General features: G+C 42.3%; 1 protein-coding gene across 1 annotated transcript in view; it reads right to left on the minus strand.

Annotated features, from left to right (window-relative positions):
• Positions 1–22,444, minus strand: part of BLTP3A (bridge-like lipid transfer protein family member 3A) — a 135,489-nt gene that overhangs the window by 39,669 nt on the left and 73,376 nt on the right. Inside the window, exons 12-17 of the mRNA XM_072137197.1 lie at positions 22,223–22,349; positions 21,960–22,150; positions 20,860–21,872; positions 20,507–20,646; positions 8,017–8,096; positions 7,807–7,924 (exon numbers count right to left, since the gene is read on the minus strand). Of these exons, the coding sequence (XP_071993298.1) occupies positions 7,807–7,924; positions 8,017–8,096; positions 20,507–20,646; positions 20,860–21,872; positions 21,960–22,150; positions 22,223–22,349 (1,669 nt within the window). The remainder of the gene's footprint in view (positions 1–7,806; positions 7,925–8,016; positions 8,097–20,506; positions 20,647–20,859; positions 21,873–21,959; positions 22,151–22,222; positions 22,350–22,444) is intronic.

Below are 22,444 nucleotides of genomic sequence, written 5' to 3' on the forward strand. Positions count from 1 at the left end.
ATATTATTATATCTTTATTCTCTGGTTCACTACGATTGCAGTGATACCTCATTTAAATAGTTTTTCTTATCTTTGCTCAATTTTACTGAGCAAAACCAATATTGGAGAAATTGCATTGTTTTTACTGTTGACGACTTTTCAGGGCCATAACTTCTGTATTTTCTGCTGTCAGATCTGGTTGAGGGCTTATTTTTTTGCGAAAAGAGTTGTTCTTTTCAGTCGTATTATATTAGGGAATCTAACTTTTTTTGATCACTTTTTAGAACATTTTTTTTTTTAAGATGTTTGATAGAAAATTGTATATTACAGGAACTTTTTCGTGGTTTTTTTTTTTTACGTCGTTCAACAAGCGGGTTCAATATTGATTTAGATTTATTGGACAAATTAATACGGATGCGGTGATACCAGATATGTACTTTTTTTGTGTTTTATATACTTTATTTGCATTTTATGTGTAACTGGAGAGATTATGGGACTTTTATTTTATTTATTTATTTAATCATATTTTAAAATGGACTTAATCTTTTTTTTCTTCACTTTTTTATATTTTCTACTTCTTGGCTTGAACAAGCGTTCATCCGATCGCTTGTTCAAGCCTTTACCCTGCAATACACATGTTCAGTTACTTACAGCCCGGTCCTGCCAGGAGACAGAACCCGGTGGGGAGAAAAGCCAACGGCCTCGGGGCACTCGCCGGACCCTGGGGCCAAGGCAGGAGGGATAGGATCCCCTGGTAAGCACACCAAGGGGGTCCGATCCACGGTGGGGACACTTACACGCCGCGGTCATGTTTGACTGCGGCTTGTAAGGGGTTAAACACCCGGGATCTGAGTTTTTCCAATCCCGGGTATTAGTGCTGGGTCTGTCACAGCCCGACACCGGCACTACACTGACCCGATGTAACAAAATCTTCTTTATGACCGACGTAGAAGTACCCTTAATGACCGACGTAGAAACCCGATGGGGCGGTCATTAAGGGGTTAAACATTATCAAAGAAAAACACACGTTGCTACTTACAGAATGCAAATGCATCAAAGTGCAGTGCAAATGCATCACGTGACCACAAACCCAAATAATATATTGTGTCATCCAATATACACCAACCAGTAATTATTACCCCTTTAAGGATGGAGCTTGCTTGTACGTTGTCCACTTTCAGCAAATGTTTGATATGGTTTGGGTAAGGAAAAGCTATACAATTTTCCAATATGATTTCTGTATAAATTCCTCACTGTTTTCTAGTTCTCTGCTCCGTCATGCTATAGACAGCTTCTTTGTTTACTTCCAGTGGATAGAAAATTGTCCATGTGATGTGATGGACATGCATGTGCACAAGCCGTTATTATCATTGAGAGTAATAGGAGTTGTGTGATAATAACGGCTTGTGTACCTGCATTTCCATCATACCACCATGGACAGATTTATCCACTGGATGTAAAAATAGAAGCTTTGATAGCAGGACAGCAAGCAGAAATCTGATAAACCATGAGGAATGGATACAGAAAGTATATTGGAAAATTTTATAACTTTTCTTTACACAAACCATATCAAATATTTGCTGAAAGTGGACATCCCCTTTAAATCTGAACTGTGTCTCTTCCTGTGGTAATAACTTTTCAACACTAACATATCCCTGTGATTTTGAGATTGTTTTCTCAGGAGACAATGTAGTTTATGATACAAGTATCATTTCGGTGATCAGTTTCTTTTTTTTTGGGGGTGGTTAAAAATTCAATAATTTAGGATATTTTTTTTAAAACTGACAATTTACACGGAGATTCCCGCATGACAACTTATACCCACAATAATGGGAATATGCATGATAACAAACGTATCCTATCACTCAGGAGGAGTGCAACGGCAGCTAGAGTGTAATGTTTAGTTCACTTATGTTTACTGTATTGTTTTTCTCTTAATCCTGTGATATTAGCCTTTTGCAGGTGTTTATACCCACCAATGCTTGCTTATTTCAAGGTATATTGAATTAGATGCAGACATGTTATGCAATCTCGTCTTGTATATTGTATATAATGTATACCTGCAAATCTGTTAATTAAACAGAGTTAAAAAAAAAAAATTTCAAAGTTTAAAATGTTCTACTTTTTAGACAAAAAGTCACACTACAATTTTTTTTTGTAGAAACCTTTTTGCCATTGGTCTTCATTTTATTTCCATAATTTGTTTTACATTTCCATTTTTTTGACGGATGTTAGAAGGTTTCAAGTTTTAGTAGCAACTTCTTAGATTTTCGAGAGAATTGAAAAATGCTATATTTTTGGTGGCCAATTCAGTTTGTAAGTGCCTTGTAAAGGCTTATTGTACTACATACCCCCACAAGTAACACCATTTTATGTACCGTATTTTCCGGGCCATTAGGCGCACCGGAATATAAGGCGCATTAGTCCGATGCGCCTTATATATGTAATAATTCCATATATAAGGCGCATCGGACTATAAGGCGCGGGGTCCGGGGGCGTGTCGGAGGTCCGGGGGCGGAGCGGAGACGCGACGGGACGCGACGAAGAGACACGACGTGGAGAAGAGACGCGACCCGGCGACGCGGGGAAGGTGAGTGGGGAAGGTGAGGGGGAGGTGGAGGAGGGCAGCGGACCATACTTACATAGGTCCCCGCTACCGGAGACAGCAGATCTCCAGCGGGAACTGCAGACCACGCGGCAGAAGTTGTTCGTGCCGCGTGGTCTGCAGCTCCCACTGGAGATCTGCTGTCTCCGGTAGCGGGGACCTATGTAAGTATGGTCCGCTGCCCAGCGCCATACATAGGGCGCACCGGACTATAAGGCGCACTTTGGATTTCCAAGGAAATCCAAGGCTTTTAAGTGCGCCTTATAGTCCGGAAAATACGGTAACTAACATCTCAAACTATTCAAATCAGCATTTGAGAAGCCTCTTAACCCTTCAATTCTTTGTCTGGAAACAAAAATGGATAGGAAATTGTGAAATTTCAACTTTTGAATAATATTATTCTCATTTAGCTCCAAAATGGACACATTCAGAAGGAATTTGAGGTAAATATACATCCCAAAATTTTTGCCCTGCTTCTTCCGAGTACGGCAATACACATAGACATGTGGATGTCAACTGCCGTTTCGTCACACAGCGATGTCCAGAACAGAATTATTGCTATTGGATTTTCTTCAGGCCAATTTGGCTACAAATGTTTTGTGGTGCCACAGTGTACTTGAAGAGCCCCTGAAATAACAGTACAATAGAAAACCTACAAAGATGGCACCAGGAAACTACAGCCATCAAAGAACTTATCTGGGGTTGTGGTAAGCATTTTAACCCCCAACATGCTGGTCAAAATCGATTGCAAAGTAAATGATGCAGAGTAAAAATTGTGTTGTTATCTCAAAAATGTCATTTTAATGCCTAGTATATTGTGCCCAACTCATGCCACTTGGGACAACCCACAGAATGATTTTTGGGGTGCTTGTCTAGAGTATGACAATACCACACATATGCCAATAATTGACAGGCTGGGCACACAGCAGGGCTGAGAAGGGAAGGAGCAAAATTTTGCCTTTGGAGCTCTGTTTTCACACGTTTGGATTTGGAGTGCCATGTCATGCTCGCAGGGCCCGTGAGGTACCAGTGCAATAGAAACCCCCAAGAAATTATACCATTTTGGAAACTACACCCCTCAAAGAATTTATCTGGGGTTGCTTCGAGCATTTTAACTCCCAATATGCTGGTTAAAATCAAATGCAAAATAAATGGTGCAGAATAAAAATTGCGTTTTTATCTCAAAAATGTAATTTTAGTGCCTAATATATTGGGCCCTACTCATGCCACTTTAGACAAACACCCCAAAAATCATTCTGCGGGTTGTCCAGAATACGGCAATACCACATACACTCACCGGCCACTTTATTAGGTACACCATGCTAGTAACGAGTTGGACCCCCTTTTGCCTTCAGAACTGCCTCAATTCTTCATGGCATAGAATCAACAAGGTGTTGGAAGCATTCCTCAGAGAATTTGGTCCATATTGACATGATGGCATCACACAGTTGCCGCAGATTTGTCGGCTGCACATCCATGATGCGAATCTCCCGTTCCACCACATCCCAAAGATGCTCTATTGGATTGAGATCTGGTGACTGTGGAGGCCATTTGAGTACAGTGAACTCATTGTCATGTTCAAGAAACCAGTCTGAGATGATTCCAGCTTTATGACATGGCGCATTATCCTGCTGAAAGTAGCCATCAGATGTTGGGTACATTGTGGTCATAAAGGGATGGACATGGTCAGCAACAATACTCAGCTAGGCTGTGGCGTTGCAACGATGCTCAATTGGTACCAAGGGGCCCAAAGAGTGCCAAGAAAATATTCCCCACACCATGACACCACCACCATCAGCCTGAACCGTTGATACAAGGCAGGATGGATCCATGCTTTCATGTTGTTGACGCCAAATTCTGACCCTACCATCCAAATGTCGCAGCAGAAATCGAGACTCATCAGACCAGGCAACGTTTTTACAATCTTCTACTGTCCAATTTCGATGAGCTTGTGCAAATTGTAGCCTCAGTTTCCTGTTCTTAGCTGAAAGCAGTGGCACCCGGTGTGGTCTTCTGCTGCTGTAGTCCATCTGCCTCAAAGTTCGACGTACTGTGCATTCAGAGATGCTCTTCTGCCTACCTTTGTTGTAATGGGTGGCGATTTGAGTCACTGTTGCCTTTCTATCAGCTCGAACCAGTCTGCCCATTCTCCTCTGACCTCTGGCATCAACAAGGCATTTCCGCCCACAGAACTGCCGCTCACTGGATTTCTTTTTCGGACCATTCTCTGTAAACCCTAGAGATGGTCGTGCGTGAAAATCCCAGTAGATCAGCAGTTTCTGAAATACTCAGACCAGCCCTTCTGGCACCAACAACCATGCCACGTTCAAAGGCACTCAAATCACCTTTCTTTCCCATACTGATGCTCGGTTTGAACTGCAGGAGATTGTCTTGACCATGTCTACATGCCTAAATGCACTGAGTTGCCGCCATGTGATTGGCTGATTAGAAATTAAGTGTTAACGAGCAGTTGGACAGGTGTACCTAATAAAGTGGCCGGTGAGTGTATGTGCCAATAATTGACAGGCTATGCACACAGCAGGGCTGAGAAGGGACAAGCAAAATTTAGCTTTTGGAGCACCCTTTTCACTAGACTGGTGTTAGGGTGCCCCTGAGGTACCAGTGCAATAGAAACCACTGAGCAGTGACCCCATAAAAAAGGGCACCCCTCCAAGAATTTATTTAGGGTTGTATGAGCATTTTAACCCCCGAGATGCTGGCCCAAATGTAATACAAAGTGAAGGGGGCAGAAAAAAAATGGCATTGTTTTTTTTCAAATGTGCCATAGTAGGAAGAAATATTTTCACCCCAACTTACGCCACTTTAAACAAACACCCCAAAAATCATTCTGCCGGTTGTCCCAAGTACAGCAATACCACACATGGGCCAATAAATGACAGTCTGGGCACACAGCAGGGCTGAGAAGGGACAAGTAAAATTTAGCTTTTGGAGCACCCTTTTCACAAGATTGATAGCAGTCCATTCTTGCACAATCAATGCTTGCATTTTGTCACAATTTGTTGGTTTTTGTTTGTCCACCCATCTCGTAATGATTGACCACAAGTTCTCAATGGGATTAAGATTTGGGGAGTTTTCAGGCCATGGACCCAAATGGCTTTGTTGAGTCATTTGGTTATCACCTTTGCTTTATGGCAAGGTGCTCCATCATGCTGGAAAAGGCATTTTGATCACCAAACTGCACCAAGTTGCTCTTGGGGACATTCTGGTACCATTCTTTATTCATGGATGTGTTTTTAGGCAAGGCTGTGAGAAAGCGATTCCCTGGCCTGAGAAGCAACCCCACACATGAATGGTTGCAGGATGCTTTACACTTGGCATGAGACAAGACTGGTGGTATCGCTCACCTTATATTCTCTGAACAAGCTGTTTTCCAGATGTTCCAAACAATCGGAAAGGGGATTCATCAGAGAAAATGACTTTACCTCAGTCCTTAGCAGTCCACTCCCTGTACCTTTTGCAGAATATCAGTCTGTCCCTGATGTTTTCTCTGGAGAGAAGTGGCTTCTTTACTGCCCTCCTTGACACCAGGCCTTGCTCCAGCAGTCTCCGCCTCACAGTGTGTGCACATGCACTCAAACCCGCCTGCTGCCATTTCTGAGCAAGCTCAGTGCAGAGCTTGCTCAGGAATGGCAGCAGGCGGGTTTGAAACACTTTTAAGAGACGGTCCTGGCGCTTGCTGGTCCTTCTTGGGCGCCCTAGAGCCTTTATGGCAATAATGGAACCTCTCTCCTTGAATTCCTTGATGATGCGATAGATTATTGACTGAGGTGCAATCTTTCTAGCTGCGATATTCTTCCCTGTTAGGCCAGTTTTGTGCAGTGCAATGATGACTGCATGTGTTTCTTTAGAGATAACCATGGTTAACAGAAGAGAAACAATGATGCCAAGCACCAATCTCCTTTTAGAGTGTCTAGTGGTGTGATTCTTACTTAATCATGACAGATTGATCTCCAGCCCTGTCATCATCAACACCCACACCTGTGTTAATTGATGAAATCACTGAAACTATGTTAGCTGCTCCTTTTAAGGCAGGCCTGCAATAAAGTTGAAATGCGTTTTGGGGGAAAAAGGTAATTTTCTAGGCAAATATTGACTTTGCAATTAATTGCTGTTAAGTTGATCACTCTTTATAACATTCTGGAGTATATGCAAATTGCCATTATAAAACCTGATGCAGTAGACTTTGTAAAAATTAACATTTGTATCATTCTCAAAAGTTATGGCCATGACTGTATACTGGGAGGCTGTCAGGCTATATAGGGATGCTGGCAGACTATATACTAGGTGGACTGGCTGGCTATATACTGGGGAGAGGCATGCTGGATATGTACTGGGGGCATGCTGGCTATATAAAGGGGGGGGGGCTGGCTATATACTGGGGGGGTTGGATATATACTGGGGGGCTGGCTAGTTATATACTAGGGGGGGCTGACTGGTTATATATAGGAGGGCTGGATATATACTGGTTGGGCAGGCTGGCTGTATACTGGGGGGGACTGGCTGGCTGTATACTGGGGGGGACTGGCTGGCTGTATACTGGAGGGGACTGGCTGGCTGTATACTGGAGGGGACTGGTTGGCTGTATACTGGGGGGACTGGCTGGCTGTATACTGGGGGGACTGGCTGTATACTGGGGAGGGGCTGGGCGGCAATATACATGGAGGGCAGGTAGGCTGTAAAGCCTGGGATTATGCAACTCCTACCAGCTTTTAGTGCTATGCTAGCAATGGAAAAGCCAAGTTCATGGTGAACCTTTTAGATACTGCAGTCATAGTTAGTGCAGCATCTAAATTATTTGAACTGACCTCTGTCAGCACCCTGCAGTGCGATTGCAGGGTGCCGTCTGTAGTGAAGGACTGCCAGGGGACCTGAAGAGACCCTGCCTCTTAAGCAGGGGTAGGGAACCTATGGCTCGGGAGCCAGATGTGGCTCTTTTGATGGCTGCATATGGCTCACAGACAAATATATAAGACACGTATAAGACACACAAAGCTGTGATCACTATACATGTGATCCAGGTGCCTTTGCTACCAGCATCATTGCTTACACTTTAAAATATGGATTTAAAAAGGATCCTGATCCCTGCTCTAAAGGCTGTTTATATAATATGATATGTAATATTTATATATATATATTTTTTGGTCACTGTAGTTCTAAAACAAATATATTCAATACAATTATTTATCCATTCTCAGATTTACCTTTCAAATCTTCCACTTTTTGAGCAAAATTGAGGTCTACAGCTTTGACAGTTACTGCCAAATTATCTCCAACAAAATGGCACACAGAGGACACATTGTGAAAGGCCAGTGTGCAAATCTAGAATACAAAATAAAGATACAGCATGAACATGTTAGTCAGAGAACAACTATCCACATACTTATGCTGTGGAAATACCCCTGTAAACAAACCTGATGTGGTTCGGGGCCTTCTGTACTTTGTGATGTGTCATCTTGCTCTGTCAAAACAGTTTCTCCATTGCAAGTCATTTCTAAACGGACAGAAAACCATATAGTGAGAATTATATTGTTTGATGCTACAAATAATAGTCAAAAATGATCTTGTCTAAGAAACAGTAATAGAGAACAAGAAAAAGAAATCTAAATTGCCTGTAAAAATTAAGGCTGTGTTAGACCAAGTGTATTGTCGATTTTTTATCTCTAATGCACACTTCAGTGATTGACAGTCTATATTTTTAAATAAAGCTTAATTTATTTAGTACAGAAATAAATGAAAATATAAGGGGCCATTTATCAACCTTTCTCAGTTTTTTTCCTCTCTCACTTTTTTGCATAATTGCGCAAAACTTCAGACTTTTATACCCGTTTTCAAAATATTGCCGCAACAGTTTTACACAGCTGCATCTAATTTATCATAAAAATTCAGATGTGGACTTCTAAAAAAAAAAAAATAGCACATTTTTGTGCAATCACTATAAAACACCTGTGTTGTTCAGCCAAATACTTTTCAATGGCCCATACACTCAACTGTGGTTTTCATGCGCAACATTACCCCACCAAGGCCTGCCTGCTGTTTTGGGGCAGCTGGATTCCGAGGGACCGGAGTGGCTTGCTTGTCGTGCAGCTTAGGGCAGTCCACGCCCATCAGGGCCAGCAGGAAGATGCAAGAAGTGGAGGAAGCTGTAGTGTAGTGAAGGAATTCTCCTGCGGAACTCCCAGTGTGTATGTGATAAAAGGTCACTGAGCAGATGTTGAAGGGGAGGCCAATGGTGTTAACAGCAGCCAGGAAGTACAAATCTTAAAACTTAAATCTTAAACTAAAACTTACTAAGAAGGACATGTATCACAGTATTGGTTGTGGGTTTTGTGGTGTTGTTATGGTCAGTTTAAATATTTGAGGCTTGTTTTGCACCTTAATGGTCCCAGGGCAAGGCTTCACTGCACACCTATCTCCCAATAGCTTCAGCATATATAATATCATTCCAGATGTGCTGTGCATCTTCTTCCGGTGGGTACAAAAAGTATTCAGACCACTTTATAAATTTCACTCTTTGTTCTTTTTTGGCTTCTTTAATGTACATTACATCTTGATAGAAAATAAAAAAAGAAATGAAACTATAATTATTAATGAACAGGTGGTCCCCTACTTAAAGGAAACCTACCACTTGAAGTGGCAGGTTTCCGATGGCAATACCGGGCACCAGCTCAGGGTGAGCTGGTGCCGGAGCTTATTTTAGTTAGTGTTTTAAACCGCGGTATCGCGGTTTAAAACACTTTTTAAACTTTATAGCCGGCGCAGGCAGGTACGCGCTCGGCGCTTACCGTGCGCGCGGCTACATAGGAAGTGAATGAGAGCCGCGCGCATGGTAAGCGCCGAGCGCGTACCTGCCTGCGCCGGCTATAAAGTTTAAAAAGTGTTTTAAACCGCGATACCGCGGTTTAAAACACTAACTAAAATAAGCTCCGGCACCAGCTCACCCTGAGCTGGTGCCCGGTATTGCCATCGGAAACCTGCCACTTCAAGTGGTAGGTTTCCTTTAAGGACACCCAATTATAGACGACCCCTAGTTAAAAACGGACCCCTCTGATCACAGTGACCTCTGGTGAAACTCTCTGGATGCTTTACTATAGTTCCAGACTGCAATGTAAAAGTAAAAGTGCCTGTAATGAAGCTTTATTGATAATCCTTGGTCCAATTACAGCAAAAAATTTTTTTGAGATTTGAGATCCTCTGTCATCCTTTCTTGCAGATCCTCTACAGTTCCCTCAGGATGGAGGGCGCATGATGGTAGACAGCTATTTTTAATTCTCCTCAACAGACGCTTACTTGAGTTTAGGTCAGTTCTGTGGCTGGGCCAGCCAAGAATGGTAACAGAGTTGTTCTAAAGCCACTGCTTTGTTATTTTAGCTGAGTGTATAGGGTCATTGTCTTGTTGGAAGGTGAATCTTCGGCCCAGTCTAAGGTCGAGAGCACTCTTGAAGAGGATTTGATCCATGATATTTCGGTAATTGGCCGCATTCATCTCTCCTTCAATTAGAACCAGTGGTACTATCCCTACAGCTTAAACACACCTCCATGATACTGCCATCACCACGTTTGACTGTTGATGAGCAGTGACTGTTTTTTTCTACATATACCACGAATCTTTGTCTAATCAGACCAGAGTATCTTATTTCTTCTTCAGATATCCAAAAAAATGCAATGAGGCAGCACTCCAGAAAGTACAAAGGTGATCTTTATTCACCCATGGCAAAATAAAGGGCAACGTTTCAGTTCATCCATAGAGCCATTATCAAGACGCATGCTTGATAATGGCTCTATGGATGAGCTGAATCGTTGCACCTTATTTTTCCATGGGTGAAAAAAGATCACCTTTATACTTACTGGAATGCTGCCTCATTGCATTTCTTTTGGATATCTGACCTTACAAACCGGTGGATCGGGTTTGTTGGAGGCGTGCACCCACCATTGGACTTGATCCATTACACATGCTGTGCTGCTCCACAATCTGACTGTTTGTTATTTCTTCTTCATGTGTTGTTTTGCAAACTGTATGCAGACTTTCACTGAGGAGAGGCTACAATAGGTAGACTCTGCTAGTTGACTTTGTGGAACATCTCCCTACTGCATCTCTGGAGCTCAGCCACAGTGATCTTGAGGTTCTTATTTACCTTTTCTTACCAAAGCTCTTCTCCCACGATTGCTTAGTTTGAATGGACAGCCAGGTAGAGGAAGAGTTGTGGTCATTCCAAACCTTTTTTCATTTAAGCATTATGGAGGGCATGGCCTGTGCGCTGATGTGAGCGGACGTGTGCGAGAGGAGCTCCCGTTCATAATCCTCCTTAACCCCTGCAAGGGGTAAAGGGACCCACACAGCGCCCATCTGAGTCCCAGGATCTGCTGGCTAATGAAGAGGAGGTGAGACAACCTGACAGAGCCCACGTTGAGAGACGTGCTGCTGAGAGTTACGTCCTGCTAGGTTGATCTGACTAAACAATTAGGCAGCCTCACAGAAGTGGTAGTGCTGATACACCATGATATGCATAAGGAGGTAGAAAATATAAGAAGGAGGTAGAAGATAGAGTGAGTAAAGTAGAAGAGTAGCTCCCCCCTATGACACGGGACATGGGAAGAGTTGTATTTCCCACGCAAACCCTCTTGTCAAAGACTGATGACCTAGAAAATAGGCGCAACGTCAGAATAGTGGGGGTCCCAGACAAAACTGAAGGTATAAATCCTGTGGACTTTTTTGAAAACGGACTGCGAGAGATATGAGGCTCGCATGTGCTCTCACCTTTTTTTCTATTGAAAGGGCACATGGGGTCCCTACCCGACCACTACCACCAGGTGCTCCACCCAGGTCTATTCTCATCAAACTACTCCACTTTAAAGACAGAGACACACTTCTCCGAAGAGCAAGATAACTTAAAGATATATCCTTAGATGTAAAATGAGTATCGTTCTATCCCGACTTCTCGACATAGGCCCAGAGGAGAAGGACACAGTTCACAGATGTGAAACGCCGACTGAGAGATGCAAATGTGATGTACGACTACAACTGCGCGTAGTAACACAAGGGACAACCCGTTTTTTTCAAGATGCCTAAAGATGCAATGGAGTGGCTAGATGTGCAAGGAAATCGGATCTGAGCCAAACGCCATAGATCAGACCAGATTACTGACTCTCATGGAAGCTTGGAAAGCCATGTTGTGAGAGAAGTTTAAAGTGAGGGCCAAAATGACATTTTACTTCAAATTGCGGGATTTTTCTTGTTATTTGAGAAATTACATATATACGGTAATTGTAGGATTGCGAGTTAGGGGAGACATTCAATTCTTCAACTCCCACCTCGGTGGGAAATGTAGATTGTGTCGATGGCTTTTCTTTTTTTACCTTTTGGATGTTACTGTTTTTTCTTTTAGTTAATGTATGTTCAGGGGTTAAGGGAAGGGGGAGGGGCTCAGACCGAGATACTATAAAATACACCGGGTTATGAACAACTCACCACCCATGCCAGGTAAACAAATTTTAGATACATTTGTAAACATATATAATGTATTTAGATACATTTGGATATGTAATATAATGTATGAATATAATGTTCTATAATGTTATGAATAACTCACCACCCCTGCCGGGTAAACAAATTTTAGATACATTTGGATATGTATATAATATATTTTAGATACATTTGGATATGTAATATAATTTATGTTCAGGGGTTAAGGGAAGGGGAAGGGGCCAAGACGGAGATACAGTAAAATACACCGGGTTATGAACAACTCACCACCCATGCCAAGTAAACAAATTTTAGATACATTTGTAAACATATATAATGTATTTAGATACATTTGGATATGTAATATAATGTATGAATATAATGTTCTATAATGTTATGAATAACTCACCACCCCTGCCGGGTAAACAAATTTTAGATACATTTGGATATGTATATAATATATTTTAGATACATTTGGATATGTAATATAATTTATGTTCAGGGGTTAAGGGAAGGGGAAGGGGGGAGGGGCCAAGACGGAGATACAGTAAAATACACCGGGTTATGAACAACTCACCACCCATGCCAGGTGAACAAATTTTAGATACATTTGGATATGGCTAATGATTAATATATTGGCGTGGAACCTCGGAGGCACAGGGGATGCCAATAAGAGATATGCTATTTTCAGGTCCTTACTGAGTTTACACCCCACAATACTGTGCCTCTCTGAGATGCATTTAGTGAAGGGACGTATTCCCCTTCTAAAAAGAGCATGGGAGGGACATCAATACCATTCAGTCTACTCCACACATGCACAGGGAGTTAGTGTCCCAATACACCGCAATATACCGTTTACTTGTGAAAGACAATTGATAGATCAGGAGGGCAGGTTTATATGCTTGCAATGTTATATTTATGATATTCAATGTATAATTGCTGCTGTGTATACCAGAACAATATTCAAAAAAGACCTCTCATTTGTGGCCGGGTTCCCGGGGTAGATAGTCGGTGAGTTTAACTATTTACATCCCTTTTGGGATAAGTTCCACACTGGCACCCTCGCGGAAACGGACTCACCGACTATGCTGTCACGTAAGATGGATGAGGTGGGTCTGTGTGACATTCGAGACTAGACAATACTCACATGGGACCCAGGGATGTATTATTCCGGATGCTCTTCAGAGGTATTTCACTACTAATGATGGATCGGTCCCAGAGATTGCTAATTGGGATTCCATGAAAGCACACATAAGAGGCTCCCTACATCAGGCAATAGCTATTCACAAATCCAAATCAAGGGCTTTACATACGGCTTTGATAAATAGGGTGACGGACAGGGAGGGCAAATACATTTCTAACCCATCAGTAGACCACTTAAAGGAATGGACAGAGGCCACAACTTTGTACAAAGACCACATGCTGAGCTACGCGGCTAATAAGAGATAATTTATGAAACAGAGATATTTTGAGTAGGGGGGAGCAATGGGGCACCTCCTGGCAGCGGTGGTTCGGGAACAGCAGGGAATGGCGCATATCGCTCATTTAGACAAGGAGGACGGGACTAGGGAGACTCAAGACAAAGATATCCTTGAAGTTATTTCTGGGTACTATAAATACCTTTACACGTCTACTATAACAGACACCTGGGAAGATATGATACACTATGTAGAGTCTCTGCCTGTTAAAAGGCTCTCTGAAAAAGAAAGACAGACCTTAAATTTCCCTATAACGCTTGAAAAATTGGAGGCCGCACTAGGGATGGACGGACTCCCAGTGGCTCATGGTGACATCCTCCTTTCCAGACTACTCTCAATATTGGGGCAGGCATATGAGACAGGAAGGCTTTCCAACTTCATGTTAGATGCTAGTGATAGTAGTGATTGCCAAGCCTGGAAAAGACCCCGCCAATCCGGAGTCACATCGACCCATCTCAGTATTGCCTGCAGATGTCAAAGTATTCGCCAAAGTCTTAGCTGTGAGGCTGAACCAGTTAATAACAGAAGCTATACACCCAGACCAAACAGGATTTATCCCTGAGAGATCCACAGCCATTAACTTACAAAGGCTCTTTCCGAACCTTCAGCTGTCAGAGAAAGGGGTTGGTACTAGGGCAGTCCTCTCGCTCGACTCTGCCAAAGCTTTTGACAGCGTTGAGTGGAGATACTTATGGGCTGTCCTGGACGGAACTGGCTTCGGACCTAGATTTATAGCCTATGTTAAATTACTTCCCCTAGAGCCCGGGTGAGAGCAAATGGCTGCTTGTCTGAGGTCTTCTATCTAAAGAGGGGCACAAGACAGGGCCGCCTCTATCTCCCCTCCTGTTTGCCCTGGCCATTGAGCCACTGTCAGGCCTGCTCAGACTATCACCCGACATTGTTGACTTCAAGAGAGGGGAGACGATGGGAAGCTCAAGACATTTGAGCAAAGACAATTTAACATCCCCCACCTTCTATCAATACCTCCAGCTGCACCACATGTGGTCTATACAGTTTAAAGAGGTGGACCAGTCGGTTGGGACCCTCTCTTTTTTGGGGCTGTTGGAACACTCAGGGAGCACAAGAGGCCTTGTATCGGCACTTTACAATCTGCTGCTGCCAAAGTACCTGTTGAAATACCCCATACAGGGGAAAAAGATGAAGGACCATTAACCGATGAACAGTGGTGTACTATACTGGAGATGTCCCAGCAGTTATCTTATAGATATTCGCAACTCCTGTTAATCAAGAGGGCATACAAAACTCACGTTCTCCTGCGGAGAATAGATGACGCTGATTTGTTACACATGTTCTGGGGTTGCACTAAACTTGGAGCATGCTGGAACGAAGTGCTGACACTAATCAGAGAAGTCAGCCCCCTGCGGGGGTGGTCACATGTTGCAGTTAAAACTGCATCGCAATTAGTTTAAAGGTAATTTTAAGTGCACTTTTGTTAATTTAACAGTTGAAAATCATAACCTGAATGAGTAAATTTGATTTTGAAGGGGAAACCTGTGCAACAAATGACATTCAACTGTTGAGTTAACATTCTTCATTCGTTGAAATAACAGCACCCTGACCCTTGAGACCTCCCCAATCACTTGTGTGTTGGGCTATCTAGGAGATGTATGTGACAAAAGATCTTTCACGCTTGCTACTCCACGCATTTCATATCAAGCCCGAAAAGTCATAGTGGCACATTGGATCCAGCCTACTATTCCATCCGCTGCGGAACAGATTGAATAACAATATATGCATTTGTTTGATAGGAATTGTTCGAATTTTCCTAATGTGTCAGAGATGTTTGTAATGGATCTGTGTAACGAAAATGGTAAATTGGTTAAGCGGTTAATAAAAAAATATATATATAGTTTCCCTCAGATCCCCATAAAATAAGAGTTATAATCTTGCCTGGTATCTATGCAGCTTTAGAGTGAGTCCAGGGGGTGTGGCCTAATTTAATGTGACCAGGGTGACATCATCAAAGGTCCTTAAGCTACTTACTATGAAAACTATACCCCATGTGCATATCTGACCACATAAAACAATCACAGCAGCCTCCATGGACTTCTACTCCGGCCGGAAGCTCCCATGCGCACCATCTCCCAGCGCTTACAACGATGAGATAGGGACGGATGGGAGGAGCCGTCCACATCGCGGACCGGAAGCTCCCTGTGCGCGGCTTCCGTGCCTCTGTAAACAAACAGGGGCATGGATCGAAGGGACCGCGGCGTGGGACATCAGCGGCGCCAGACGAGGTAAGTACATGTTTATTATGTTTAACTAGCCCTCCCCAGCCCGGCCATAAGAAATTTTTTAAACCCGGATAACCCCTTTAACACATTTGACTGCAATGAAACTAAGTGAAAATTTTTAAGGGGTCTAAATTCCGTACCCACTGTATCAAGTGGGGAAAACGTAAAATAGCAACAATCTAGTCACTAAAGTAATTTAACTTCAGGGCTGCATAGAGAAGCAGGAGGAAAGAGAGCAACAGGAATATGGCCCCCTGGCGCTCTTCAGAGTTGGTGTATATCACAGCTAACATCGAGTTCCAACACCCATGTCCGAGTTCCAACACCCATGACCGGAGATTGCACAGATACAGTTAACCCCTTACATAACGCTTAATGCTTACATCAAGCTTAACTGTGGTGTAAGGGGATTTGTATGTTTACACCATGGATTAAACCTCCTCTCAGTGAGCTTACAGGGGCGGTCTGAACCTCCTGAGGCTATCCAAGGCCTTGTGAGGTCAGGCACTGGCCGCCCACCCACACATACAGAACCTGCCTTTACTCAGAGCAGGATACACTATACTGCAGGTGTACAGAGGAGGGCCGGGTTTACCGGAGAGGGAGAGTCTGCTGCCAGCCAACATGAAGATTACTGTACGTCTCTTTAACCTGTATGTATATGACTGTGTAATGTAAGTGTGTCTGTGTAAAAAGTGTGAACATGTATGTGTAACCTGTGTCTGTGTGTATATGTCTAAGCTGACATATAATTCTAATGTTTGAGTTAACACTAGAGAAGTAATTGATTGGCACCACAAAGACCAGACATAGCAGACTGAAAGGTGATACACGTCCCTAATAATGTTCATGCTGTTGCAGCCCCCACGATACTGAGCTTACTGATTTTAAGCTCTCTTAAGATATCTTTGGGAGTAAAACATTGCGTTTCCAACAAGTTAACTAAATCCGAAGGAAATGCAATCTTACCTCAACATCGCAGGTGATCGCGATCGCAGGTGGAGCTTTTGTATAGAATTTCAAAACGCAACCAAAATGCCACTTAAGAACCTGGCCTCAGGGGCTCTGAAAACACTTCATGGCACCTAAAAACTATTCTATCAAAATCTGCCTTACAAGTTCGATGACGCACATTTTGTTCCGCGCCCGCCATGTGCAGCAGGTTACATCCACGTAAGGGGTGTCCTCTTACTCAGAAGAAACTGCACAATATATTCGTAGATGCATTTCCTATTTATTCAGTTTATGTGGGTAAACAAACTCAAAAACACTTGGGTAAGTTAAAGCGTTCTTAAGTTATTACCAGATAAAGTGATACACGCAGGCTTTGAAAAATAGTCCTTGGTCAAATGAGCTTGGTCACTTAGGGGTTAAAAACAAACAGGACAATGCCCATATTGTATTGCTCGCCCATTTCTTTCCAAAGTTATTGGATTTTCCTATAACAAACCTAGCTCTTCCTGTACCTGCCCTGAAGTTGTGTTCCATCTCAAAGGAATTTAGCATTAAATCCATATAGATTCCCACAAGTAAATCCACTGAATACTGCACAGCGTACATAAAGGTTGTATATGGCGACCAGCCTGGCTGCTTCCATCGTATGGAGAGGCATGGAACATGTAATAAGTGGAAGAAATCATAAGTATACAAGTAACATGAAGTGCTGAATGAGTACTAAGGGTTAATAGCTAATCTGCACAGAGCTGTTACTGTTGAGTACAAGGTGGGAGATAGGAACCGCATGAATTGCAGATAGAGGCAGAGAAAGTTCTGCAGAATCACAGACTGGGATGGAAGAAATGACAGGGAACAGGGGACATATTGTACCTCACTATTCAGTGCAGGAAACATCTGTATCCACACTCCTGAACACATCCAGCTCTAGTACTTAAACAGAGAGAGCTCTTTTACATGAAATCCTCCTTTTGTGAGCTTAGAGTAGCGGCCCCCTTCCCAGGAGTCTGACAGATAAACAAACTATGGATTCACAGGACTTGTCAGCACAGGCAGAGAAAGCAGCTACTGCAGCACTGAGATAATCTGAGGGGTATAGCAAAGAAACTGCTGGACATAGGTAACAAAGATAATAGGCAAAGTTTTTCTACATCCCAAGAGCTATTGATTTGTAGACAAAAATAATGGATCAGTAACCAAAACCATCCCTGTCTTCTAACATTTTGGTTTAAGGGGCTCTACAGGAAAGATCCAAAATCTCTCTAACACTCCTAGCTGTGGTGGCGGCTACTCAAAAGACAGTTCTGAAAGTTAGCCATTTAACAGAAATATCCTCAATTGGCTCAAATGGTTTTTTGATAAGTGAATTTTCTGACTAAGGACAGATCCCAGGGAGGAATAACACATACGTGAAGTCATACGTGAAGCTGTTTTTATGGGAGGCCAGGGGTTTCTCAAACAATGAGCCAAGGACAGAGACCTGCACTTTAAAGGTTTTAAACCCTTTTCTAATCTGCTATGCATATTCAGGTGCTTAAGGTCTTAATTTGGCTCCTGACGGAATTGGGAAAAGGCCTTCTACACACTCTTTTCTAAGGTAAGGAAAAGATCCTCATTGATTATCTTCTGGGTTTGCTGCCTGGGACAGGAAACTGAACTGAGGCACAGGAGGAGGCGGCAAGATTTATGGTTTTGGTTTCCTGTCTCCGAGGGTGGACCCCGCTCTCTCTGGTGGTGCTGTCATGGTTAAGGGGGAAATAATTTGTAACATGGATTAAATGACGAAAAGCTCCACAAAGTTTAATACTCAATTTCTCCTGAGTATGCCGACACACCATACGTGGTGGTAAACTGCTGTAAGGGCACACGACATGGCATACAAAGGAAGGAACCCAAATCATAGAAAAGATTTGCACTGTAACATTTAACAAGCTATAAAATTAAAAGACTTTTTTTTTGTAATGTGGACACATGAGGGCTTATTTTTTCCAGGATGAGATCCACTTTTCAGGTACATAATTATGGGGGATTCAATAGCTAAAATGATCTTATGAACTCTTTCTTGGTGGGGGGTAAGAAAATCATTAATTCTGGTTTAGGGTTTTTAGCTTTTTTTTTGTTAGCCGTTCACCATACTGTAAAAATAATAGGTTATCTTTATTCTATGGGTCACCAGGATTACAGCAATACCCCATTTATAAAGATTGGTATGGTTGACTTGTTTTGCAGAATATAGAACTCATTTGGTTAGAAATTTGCTTGTTTTGCATCGCCATATTCTAAGAGGCATAACATTTTTATTTGTTTACGGAGCTGTTTTTTGCAGGACAAGCTTTTTATTGGTATCATGTTGGGGTAAATGTTTCTTTTTGATCACTTTTTATCCGGTTTTTATTAGGTTGGATGTAATAATATCATGATTTCTGCATACTTTTTTTTTTTTTACGGCATACACAGCACAGGTTTATATTATTTTTTATTTGCACTTTTTTAATGTTTTATTTTGTCCCAGTGCGTGTCTTTAACAAGCAATCATGTGCAGATGCATAGGATAACTGTTAGATTGTGCAAAACAAAAGAGGGAAATGCGGCACTCACCGGAATGATGAAAAAATGCTTTCTTTATTATTGTTGTAGAGGCAGAGCCTCATTCTGCTCTGCACCTCTACAACAATAATAAAGAAAGCATTTTTTCATCATTCCGGGGAGTGCCGCATTTCCCTCTTTTGTTTTGCTTTATCTGTCTGCATATATTGGACGTGCACCCTGGACTGCTTTGTTTTCCCTAATGCCCAGTCTCCGGCCTTTGGTCTGCAGAAGGTGTTCATTTATGGTGTGAGCAGTGCCGGCCTCCGAACTTTCTTTCCTCCTCTCCCTCCTGACTGTTAGATTGTGCTGTATTGACGGCAGCCCTGCTCCCTGTGCCTGGCACAGAGGGTGTCAAACGGCTGGGTAAGTACCTGGTACATCTATAGGGTTTAACCTGGTATTCTGATTCCAGATGTTAGTGCGTGTGTACGGCTGTCACACATATCAGGGCTCCCACCGGAATCGCAAAGATGTTCGTGTTCGGATGAATTTGCATCTATGCTATGATCCATCGTGGAATCAGGAAGTCCCTGTTCACTCTAGAGCCATTAAAAAAGTATCATATGTAATAACACATCCCCATTTCTAAATTAGACCTCAAATGATGAGCCATCGGAGCCAGGGCAAGTGTTCTCTGAGATGTAAACGTCAGTTCACCGCCACTAAAAACCTTGATCAAAAGGCCAGTCTAATTTTATACACTGTTCTACTTATAGCTGAGGTACATCTGTTTTATCCAAAAATCTAGAAACACCTAAATCAACAACTAAATTTTCACTTTATAAATTGTCTACTTGATCTGGATTCAAATGTTAAATGTGACCTAAGTAATCTTGTGCAGCATAAAACTGAAATAACTGCAATGATAAATTCCATCCCCCTCCACACACACAGTTCCTAGTTACGGCTACATGCACATGACTTATTGTGGTCGCACCAGATCACTGCCACAATAGAGGTCTATGGTACCTGATCATGGTGCAGTGAGCACACTTTTGCTAGAGTGCAGCCGCTCGGCTTTCTATGGAGAGGGGAGGGGCAAGTAGTGCTCCACCTCTCCTCTTCTGCACTTGGCCACGTAATCAACTGGGATCAAGCCCAGGTGAGCACATGGTCATATGCATGTAGTAAGGAAATCGCCAACTAATGTCAGTTGTTAACTTGCCTGCATCCAATTTTAATAGGAAATTCTCAGTAGTTTCACTGTCCAGAGACAACACATCCAGACCATCTATGGATACAGTATCCAATGACTGTGTTCGTGAGAGGGTTGAGCTTGCCCGACTTTGCAGGACATCGGAATCTCTAAAATAAAAAAAAATTAAATACATTCATAAAATAATTTTTGAAAGTGAAGGATTAAAACATGCATGTAAATATACACAATATTGAATTAAAGGATCAGAACAAAAAGTTATAGAAACGAAATGCTGAGACTTGGCGAAAGTATAAACACACCATTGAGAAAAATACCAAAATTGTGAACAGTGAAATATGTTTAGGTGAAGTATCACACACTTATGTTTTGCATCATTCAGAAAGCGTTGCATTCGTTCCTTCCCAAGGCTAAAAGTCTCACGTGTCAGACCCAGCGTGCTAAGCAATGTCTCACGTGCAAACTCCTTCCCCAGTAGAAGATCTACAGTAAGTTCCTTTGTCTGCATAGAATTATTTGTTAGAACCTCTTTCTGTAAACCGTTTTCTGTCAGATCATCTCTCTGTTCTTTATTTTTCTGCTGATGAAGATTGGAAGCTTCTTCTTTTTGCTCATCCAACCCCCCTTGAGGCTGTTCTTTTGGCTCATGACCTGAATATTCATCTACAATCACAAATTCATTTGTCTTGTTTGTCTCTTTTTCACAAGCCATGCCCCCTTCTGCCATATCAGACCCTACAAGACTGCTCCTTTCAGAGTCCTCTGGTTGAACAGGGGATACAGGGGAAATGGAGGTAGGCAGTAAAAGAGTAATAGAGACAACTGGAATTTGCATGCCTACGCATATTTTCATTTGGTAGGAAGGGGTAATCTGAATTAAAAAATCTGACTGTGAATGCTGTAGGCCCTCCAGTAAAACCTGTATTTGTTCCTGAAAACGTAACATGGTGAGGTAGTGGTAATGATTTAGTTGCAGACGTGTAGTATCATCTACATTAATCATGACTTGCAGCTCTAGTTCCGGTAGTAAAAGACAGGCCAACGCTGTAAATGGCATTCGATGTAATAGTATGTCATGTTTTGAGGACCCTCCCTCAAAGTGAAAAGACAACCCGGGACTGTGTAAAGTCCACAAAGATGTTGCTGGAAAATCAGAAGAAGGGAACAAATGGGATAGAAACACTGGATGCAGGGGTCCTGATGGGCAATGAAAATCTTCATTTGCTGCAAAGGATCGAAAGATGCTTTGTAGAAGTTCAAGATTGGAGCCTGGAGCTTGGCGTGTGTTAGTAAGGGTAATTGAGGTGAGATGTGCACAAAGAGAAGAAGGTCGTTCTGGAATACTGTAGGTAGGAGCTTTCACTGGGAAGCTAAGCTGTAGCAAAAAGAACATAGAAAAGAAGAAAATTAGATCAAAGTTGAAAAACATTTCTATGAAATCTTATTTTACAAGAAGACGAACCTTGAGGTTAAACCCATCTAGGCGCACATCTCTATTCTCTGTTGCTCCCTCATTCATTATGGAACTCACATCTGTTAACTGCTTTAAGTGATAAGACAAATCTAGCATGAAGATATTCAACCACAAAATGGACTGGGTAGCAAAGTATAGAAGCAAACCATTGAGCTGTATGTAGAGGGCAGGGGGAGGCACTGCAAAAAAAGAATCACATCTTAGACACTTATAGGTACAACACAACTATTTTAAAATGGTTACTCAGTTACCTGGAAGAGACTCTCCTGGAAGACAGTAATACTCTGTGTATTGAAGATGAACAGCAGAGGAAGCACTTCTACTACGGTTGCATGATACAAGAGGTGGCTTTGGTAAAGTCTGTCCAGTAGAAGATACCTTGAAATGAAAATTTAAAAAAACAAAACCCTAAATGTATTGCTTTCAAGGAATAATGTCAGTCTAAAACTTAAAGGGGTTTGCCCATGAAAGTT

The sequence above is a fragment of the Engystomops pustulosus genome, chromosome 2 (assembly GCF_040894005.1).
Source record: "Engystomops pustulosus chromosome 2, aEngPut4.maternal, whole genome shotgun sequence".
Classification (NCBI taxonomy): Eukaryota; Metazoa; Chordata; class Amphibia; order Anura; family Leptodactylidae; genus Engystomops; species Engystomops pustulosus.